An 8,031-nucleotide genomic window follows, 5' to 3' on the forward strand; every position below is an offset into this window, starting at 1 on the left:
AGTGTCCCCAGTGTCCCCTGGCACTCACGGGGCCCAGGGCTCAGGTTCAGCTGGCACACCGAGTACCCCACACGGTTGGTGACCCGGCACTGGTAGGTGCCAGCGTGGGCCCCGGTCAGGCTGCGGATCAGGAGGTCACCGGGAGCGCGGCCTGGGGACAGGACGGGACAGCACAGGTGGCACTGTCACCTCAGTGCCATCTGTGTCCCCTGGGTAGGGGTGTGGGACAGGGGGACACGGACATGGAGACACTGGGACAGGGACACAGGGGGACACATAGGGACACACAGGGACATGTGGGCACTGGGACACACAGGGACAGGGACACAGAGACACAGGGACACACAGGGACACATGGATGCATGCAGAGGTGTGGGAGTGCAGGGACATGGACATAGGTGTCAGGGACATGAGTGACAGGGACATGAACACATGGACATGGACACACAGGGACAAGGGTGACAGGGACATGGACACGTGGACGTGGACACACAGGGACAAGGGCGACAGGGACATGGACACATGGACATGGACTCATTGACACACAGGTGACAGGGACATGAGTGACAGAGACATGGACACAGGGACATGGACATGGACACACAGACATGGGCACAGGGACATGGATACATGGACATGGACACATGGACACACGGACAGGGACACATGGACAGGGACACAGGGACACATGAATGCACAGATGGACACAGGGACATAGGGACACACAGACAGGGACACATGGACAGGGACACATGGACACATGAATGCACAGATGGACACAGGGACATGGACACACAGACACGGACACAGGGACATGGATACATGGACAGGGACACAGGGACATGGACGCACAGACATGGACACATGGACACTCGGACAGGGACAGATGGACACACAGACATGGAGACACAGACACAGGGACATGGATGCACAGACATGGACACAGGGACAGGGACAAATGGACACACAGACATGGACACACAGACACCCAGCCAGACCCCCCCCTACCCCCCATGGCCGCTGCCCTCAAATCCCCTCCTGAGACACCCCCAGTCCCGGGGGGGTCCTACAACCATTTTGGGGCTCCTCGAGGGCAGAGACCCCCTAAACCCCCTGAACTCCCCCTAAACTTCCCCAAATCACCGAAGAAGTTGGTCCAGAGCCCACTTTGGGGTCCCCAAGGGCAGGGACCTCCTAAACCCTCCTAAAACCCCCTAAACCCCCTCTGAGCCCCCAAACTTTCCTCACGTACCTTGCAGGGTGCCCGAGGGCAGAGACCCCCTAAACCTCTTCTGAACCCCCCCAAATCCCTGAAAAAATTACTCCAGTGCCCACTTTGGGGGTCCCCGAGGGCAGGGACCCTCTGAACCCCCTCTGAACCCTCTCTTAGCCCCCCAAAATCTCCTGACCCACCTTGCAGGGTGCCCGAGGGCAGGCGCCCCCCCCCGTAGCCCTCGGCCAGTTTGGCCCATTGGTAGGAGAGGGGCGCGGTGCCCCCCCGGCTGAAGCAGCGCAGCAGCACCGAGCCCCCCTCGATCAGCTCCCCCTCGCTCCAGCACTGCGGCACCGCCGGCTTCTCTGCTGGGACAGCGACACCGAGTCAGCGGGGACAGCGGGGACATCATCAGGGGACAGCGGGGACAGTGGCAGGGACAGCGACGGGGACAGGGCACACCAGCGGGGACACGGTCAGGACAGTGGGGACACCAGCGGGGGACACTGGGGACACCGTTGGGGACAGCCGAAGGCACAGGGACACGTGGGAGAGGGGCGGGGACACTGTCAGGGGACAACGGGACACCGGCGACACCAGCGGAGATACCGGCAGGGACAGACGAGGAGACAGGGACATGCGGGAGGGGGATGGGGACACTGCCAGGAATAACTGGGGGGACAAGGGACAGGGGACACCAGGGGACAGGGGACACTGTCAGGGCCACTCAGGGGACACCATTGGGGTCACCAGGGGTCACCCAGGACAGGGGACACCTGGGAATGGGGGAAGAGACGGGAGTCACCTGGGGTGGGGGGACACGGGACACTGTCAGGGCCACCTGGAGAGGGGACAGGGGACATGGTCAGGGCCACCAGGGGCCATGTGAGAGAGGGACACAGGGGACACTGCCAAGGCCAGGTGAGAGGGCACAGGTGACATTGCCAGGGTCACCAAGGGCCAAATGAGAGGGCACAGGCGACACTGCCAGTGCCACCAAGGGTCACACAGGATAGTGACTTGGGAGTGGGACAGGTGACATTGCCAAGGCCACCAAAGGCCACATGAAAGGGACACAGGTGACACTGCCAGAACCGCCAAGGGACACATAAGAGTGGCATAGGTAACACTGGCAGTGCCACCAAGTGCCACATGAGAGGGGCACAGGTGACAATGCCAGTGCCACCAGAATTTGGAGTGACCACAACGAACTCAGCGTGGCACGGGGAGGTGACAGGTGATACCAGGAAGGGACAGGTGACACCGGGAAGGGACAGGTGACACCGGGAAGGGACAGGTGACACCGGGGCCACTCCTGGCAGGCGTAGGGCAGCCTCACCTTGCACGGTGACAATGACCTCGTGCACGGCCACCGTGTTCTTCTTGACGCGGCACTGGTAGGTGCCGGTGTCGCTCTCCTGCAGGTCGGCCACGCGGATGGAGGCGTCGCGCTGGCCCGGGTCCGTCTGCACAAAGGCCACACGGTCCTGCAGCCCCGAGCTGCCGTAGTTCACGTGGTGGTCTTGGTAGGACAGGAACTGGGGACAGCAGGGACAGGTCAGAGTGGTCACAGGGATGGGGGTTGGGTTTGGGGTTGGTTTGGGTTGGGTTAGCATTTCAGTTGGGTTAGGGTTTGGTTTGGGTTGGGTTTACGTTAGGGTTTGGGTTTGGTTTAGTTTGAGTTTGAGTTAGGGCTGGGTTTGGTTTAAGTTAAGGTTTGGTTTGTGTTTAGGTTAGGGTTGGGTTTGGGTTTAGGTTAGGGTTGGGTTTAGTTTGGCATGAAGGCCACGCGGTCCTGCAGCCCCGAGCTGCCGTAGTTCACGTGGTGGTCTTGGTAGGACAGGAACTGGGGACAGCAGGGACAGGTCAGAGTGGCCACAGGGATGGGGGTTGGGTTTGGGGTTGGTTTGGGTTGGGTTAGCATTTGAGTTGGGTTAGGGTTTGGTTTGGGTTGGGTTTACGTTAGGGTTTGGTTTAGTTTGAGTTTGAGTTAGGGCTGGGTTTGGTTTAAGTTAAGGTTTGGTTTGTGTTTAGGTTAGGGTTGGGTTTGGGTTTAGGTTAGGGTTGGGTTTAGTTTGGCACGAAGGCCACGCAGTCCTGCAGCCCCGAGCTGCCGTAGTTCACGTGGTGGTCTTGGTAGGACAGGAACTGGGGACAGCAGGGGACAGGTCAGAGTGGCCACAGGGATGGAGGTTGGGTTTGGGTTAAGGTTTGATTTGGATTTGGGTTTAGGTTGGGTTAGCGTTTGAGTTGGGTTGGGTTTTGGTTAGGGTTTGGGTTTGGTTTAAGTTAAGGTTTGGTTTGTGTTTAGGTTAGAGCTGGGTTTACATTTGAGTTGGGTTTAGGTTGGGTTTGGTTTGGGTTAACGGTTGTTTGGGTTGGGGTTGGCTGAGTTGGGTTAGGGTTTGGGTTGGGTTTAAGTGAGGTTGGTTGGGTTTAGGTTAGGGTTGGGGTTTGGTTTGGTTTGGGTTTAGGTTAGGGTTAAGTTGGTTAGGATTGGGGTTAGGCTTGGGTTAGGGTTGATTGGGGATGGGGATATATTTGGGCTCAGAGTTTAGGTTTGGGTTAAGATTTGGGTTTGGTTTAGGTGAGGATAAGGTTTGTTAGTGTTGGGGCTTTTCTCTCCCTGTCCCTGCCTGTACCCGCCCTGCCTGTCCCTGTTTGTCCCTGCCTGTACCTGCCCTGCCTGTACCCGTCCCTGCCTGTCCCTGTTTGTCCCTGCCTGTACCTGCCCTGCCTGTCCCTGTTTGTCCCTGCCTGTGCCTGTCCCTGCCTCCTTGTCTGAGCTCCAGCCCAGCCCTGCCTTGTCCTTCCCAGTCTGACACTCCCAGACGCTGCCAGACCTTCCCAGTCCTGCCTGTCCCTGCCCATCCCTGCCTGTCCTGCCTGTCCCTGCCCTCCCAGACCTTCCCAATCCTGCCTGTCCCTGCTTGTCCTGCCTATCCCTGCCCATCCCTGCCTGTCTTGCCCTCCCAGACCTTCCCAGTCCTGCCTGTCCATTCTTGTCCCTGTCTGTCCTGTCTGTCCCTTCCGGTTCTGCCTGTCCCTGCTCATCCTTCCCATCCCAGCATTTCCAGATTCTGCCTGGTTCTCCCCAACCTTCCCTGTCCCTGCCTGTCCTGCCAGACTTTCCCAGTCCTGCCTGTCCCTTCCTGTCCTGCCTGTCCCTGTCTGTCTCTGCTCATCCTTCCCATCCCAGAACTTCCAGACCCTGTCCAGTCCTTCCTGTCCTGTCTGTCCCTTCCAGTCCTGACTGCCCTGTCTGTCCTATCCTTCCCAGTCCCTGCCTGTCCCTCTGTCCCTGTCTGTCCCTCTCTGTCCTGCTGTCCCTCTCCCTGCCTGTCCCTTTGTCCCTGTCTGTCCCTCTCTGTCCTGCTGTACCTGTCCTTCTGTCCTTCTCCCTGTCTGTCCCTCCCTCCCCAGCTGAGCCTCACCTGCCCCACCCCTGCCCCCCATCCCCGCGCCCCCTCCCCACCATGCCCGAGCCCCTCACCACGTTCTCGGGGCCGGGTCTCTCGGGGGTGATCTGGATCCACTCGATCCCCACGCCCTGGGGTCCGTTGTCCTCGGGCTCCAGGACGTAGGGACAGCCCAGCTTGACCGAGTCACCCTTGGCCAGGTACAGAACCTCGCGGCCCTTGCCATTGATCCTGACGGCCACGAGCAGAGCTGGGGACACAAAGGCACTGTCACCCCTAAAATCGGCACTGTCACCCCTAAAAACGGCATTGGCACCCCTGAAAACGGCACTGTCACCCCCAAAAACGGCAATGCCATCCCTAAAAATGGCATTGTCACCTCCAAAACGGCACTGTCACCCCCAAAAACGGCATTATTACCCCCAAAACAGCACTGTCACCCCTAAAAACGGCACTGCCACCCCCCGAAATGGAATTGACACCCCTCAAACGGCACTGTCACTCCCTGAAAGGGCATTGTCACCTCCCAAAAAGCCATTGTCATCCCCCGAAACGGCCCCGACACCTCCAAAAACGGTATTGACACCCATCGAAATAGCAGCGCCACCCCCAAAACGGCACCTGGACCTCACACCTGCAGCTCCTGACCCATGGGGGCCGCAGGGACCCCACAGATGCACCCCGACATCCCTGACCCCACACTTAGAGCAGACCCCAAACCTGTGCCCTGGCACACCCTGAACCCCACACCTGCAGCTCCCACCTGCGGAGCACGGGGTCCCCAAATTCCTGTCCCCGCACGCGTGGTAGCACCTGACCCACACCTGGCAGCACCTCCTCAGTGGGGCACAGAGACGCTCTGAACCCCAAAAATGTGCCCTGACACACCTTGAACCCCACATCTGCAGCACAGGGACCCATCACACCCCAAAAATGTGCTCCCACACACCTGCAGCCCCCAAACCTCTACACCTGCAGACCGTGACCCCACACCTGCAAAAACCGCCCACCTGTAGCCCCAAAAGCCCCACACCAACAGCCCCAAAACCCGCGCACTTGTAGCCCCCAAACCCACACACCTGCAGCCCCAAAAACCGCGCACCTGTAGCCCCAAAAACTGCGCACCTGCAGCCCCAAAACCGCGCACCTGCGGCTCCAAAAACCGCGCACCTGCGGCCCCAAAAACCCGCGCACCTGCAGCGCCCAAAACCCCACCTGCAGCTCCAAAAACCCCACACCTGCAGCTCCAAAAATCCCGCACCTGCAGCCCCAAAACCGCGCACCTGCATCCCCCACCCGCCCCTCGCATCTCCCACTCCGGGCGCCCGCGGGGATGTCCCGGCCGGTCCCGCTCCCCTCGGTGCTGTCACCCTGGCAGGTGGCACAGGTGGCACAGGTGGCGCAGGTGACACACGGGGCTCGCTGCCACCTGTGTCCAGCACAGGACCGCGGTGGTGGCCGTGGGTTTGGAGCACGTACCTGGCAGGAGCGCGAGCAGCAGGAGCAGGCTGGCGCCGTGCCCTGCCATGGCGGAGGAGGAGGAGGAGGAGGAGGAGGAGGAGGAGGACGCGAAGGCTCCGAGGCTCCGAGGGCAGCCGGCCCGTGCGGGGCCCTTTTAGGCGCTGGGCCGGGGCCGCTCCTCCCCGTGGGGCGGATTCCTGCGGGATGAGTGAGTGGCTCCGAGCTGTGCGTGGCTGCCGCCCTGCTCCGCTCATAACCCCTAATTAGGGAGCGGCCAGCCCGCCGGAGCCCGGCCGGACACTGGGGGGACAGCGGGGACAGCGAGGGGACAGCAGGGATGGGGACACTGCGGGGACAGCGGGGATGGGGACACCGGGAATGGGGACACCACGGGGACAGCGAGGGGACAGCGGGGATGGGGACACTGCGGGGATGGGAACACCGCGGGGACACCAGGGATGGAGACAGCGAGGGGACAGCAGGGATGGGGACACTGCGGGGATGGGAACACCGCGGGGACAGCAGGGATGGGGACACCGCGGGGACAGCAGGGATGGGGACACTGCGGGGACAGCGGGGACAGCGGGGATGGGGACACCGGGCATAGGGACACTGGGGATGGGGACAAGGAGGATGGGGACAGTGGGGACAAAGCCAGCTTGGCTGGGGGTGGCAGATCGGCCCCTTGGATCTTGAACAGGTACAAGGACAGGGACAGGGACATGGCCAACGGGGACAGGGACAGGGCCATGCTCAGTGGGGACACGGCAGGGATGGAGGAGCTAGGACAGGATGGATGGCAATGAATGGAACCCTTCAGGAAAGGGACAGGGACATGACAGGGATGGAGGAGCTGGGACAGGATGGATGGCAATGGATGGAACCCTTGGGGACAGCGACAGGGACACAGATGGAGCAGCTGGGACAGGCCATGGTCAATGGGGACAGGGACATGGCCATGGTCAGTGGGGACAGGATGGTGTGGCAGTGACAGGGACAGGGACATGGTCAACGGGAACAGGGACATGGCCATAGCCAGTGGGGACAGGGACACGGCAGGGATGGAGGAGCTGGGACAGGGTCACAGACGTGGATGAAAATGTTGGGGACAGGGACGTGGCAACAGGAGCAGGAGCTGGGACAGGGACACGGGAATGGATGGAGAAAGTGGCACAGGGACATGGAAGTGGGTTGAGAGCTGGGACAATGGATGGAACTGTTGGCGACAGGGAACAGGGTTGAGTGGAGAAGTTGGGACAGGGACATGTGACAATGGGTGACACTGGGGGGTTCAGCCCCATGGGAAGGCCCTGCCAGAGACCTGTCCCTGCTCGTGTCCCTTGGGGTCACACAGGAGACACGGACACCACGAGCTTGGGGACACAGGGACACGGGGACATGGACATCATGAACTTGGGGAAATGGGGACAGAGGGACGTGGGGACACCATGAACACAGGGACATGGGGACATAGGGACATGGGCACTATGAACTTGGGGAAATGGGGACACAGGGACATGGGGACACCATGAACCTGGGGACATGGGGGCACAGGGACATGGAGACATGGACACCATGAACTTGGGGACAGGGAGACACCATGAACACAGGGACATGGGGACACAGGGACACCCAGAAGCTGTGCCATGTCCTCTCAGTCCCATGTCTGCTCAATCCCCTGTCCCCTCTCTCTGTCTCCTGTACCCTGTCCCCTCTCTGTCCCCTTTCCCCCCTCTCTGTCCCCTTTCCCCCCTCTCTGTCCCCTTTCCCCTCTCTCTGTCCCCGTCCCCTCTCTCTGTCCCTGTCCCCTCTCTCTGTCCCTGTCCCCTCTCTGTCCCCTCTCTCTGTCCCCGTCCCCTCTCTCTGTCCCTGTCCCCTCTCTCTGTCCCCGTCTCCTCTCTCTGTCCCTGTCCCCTCTCTCTGTCCCTGTCCCCTCTC

The 8,031-nt window shown here is 61.0% G+C and overlaps 1 protein-coding gene across 1 annotated transcript; it reads right to left on the reverse strand.

Annotated features, from left to right (window-relative positions):
- Window positions 1–28: 28 nt before the first annotated feature.
- On the reverse strand, window positions 29–6,160 carry VSIG8 (V-set and immunoglobulin domain containing 8; the record flags this gene model as incomplete). Its single annotated transcript, XM_079329691.1, has 5 exons — window positions 29–151; window positions 1,414–1,578; window positions 2,553–2,751; window positions 4,707–4,882; window positions 6,112–6,160. Coding segments are annotated over 5 exons (712 nt in total), but the record flags the coding sequence as incomplete, so codon positions are not given.
- Window positions 6,161–8,031: the final 1,871 nt, after the last annotated feature.

This window comes from Erithacus rubecula (assembly GCF_903797595.1).
Source record: "Erithacus rubecula genome assembly, contig: SUPER_33_unloc_1, whole genome shotgun sequence".
Classification (NCBI taxonomy): Eukaryota; Metazoa; Chordata; class Aves; order Passeriformes; family Muscicapidae; genus Erithacus; species Erithacus rubecula.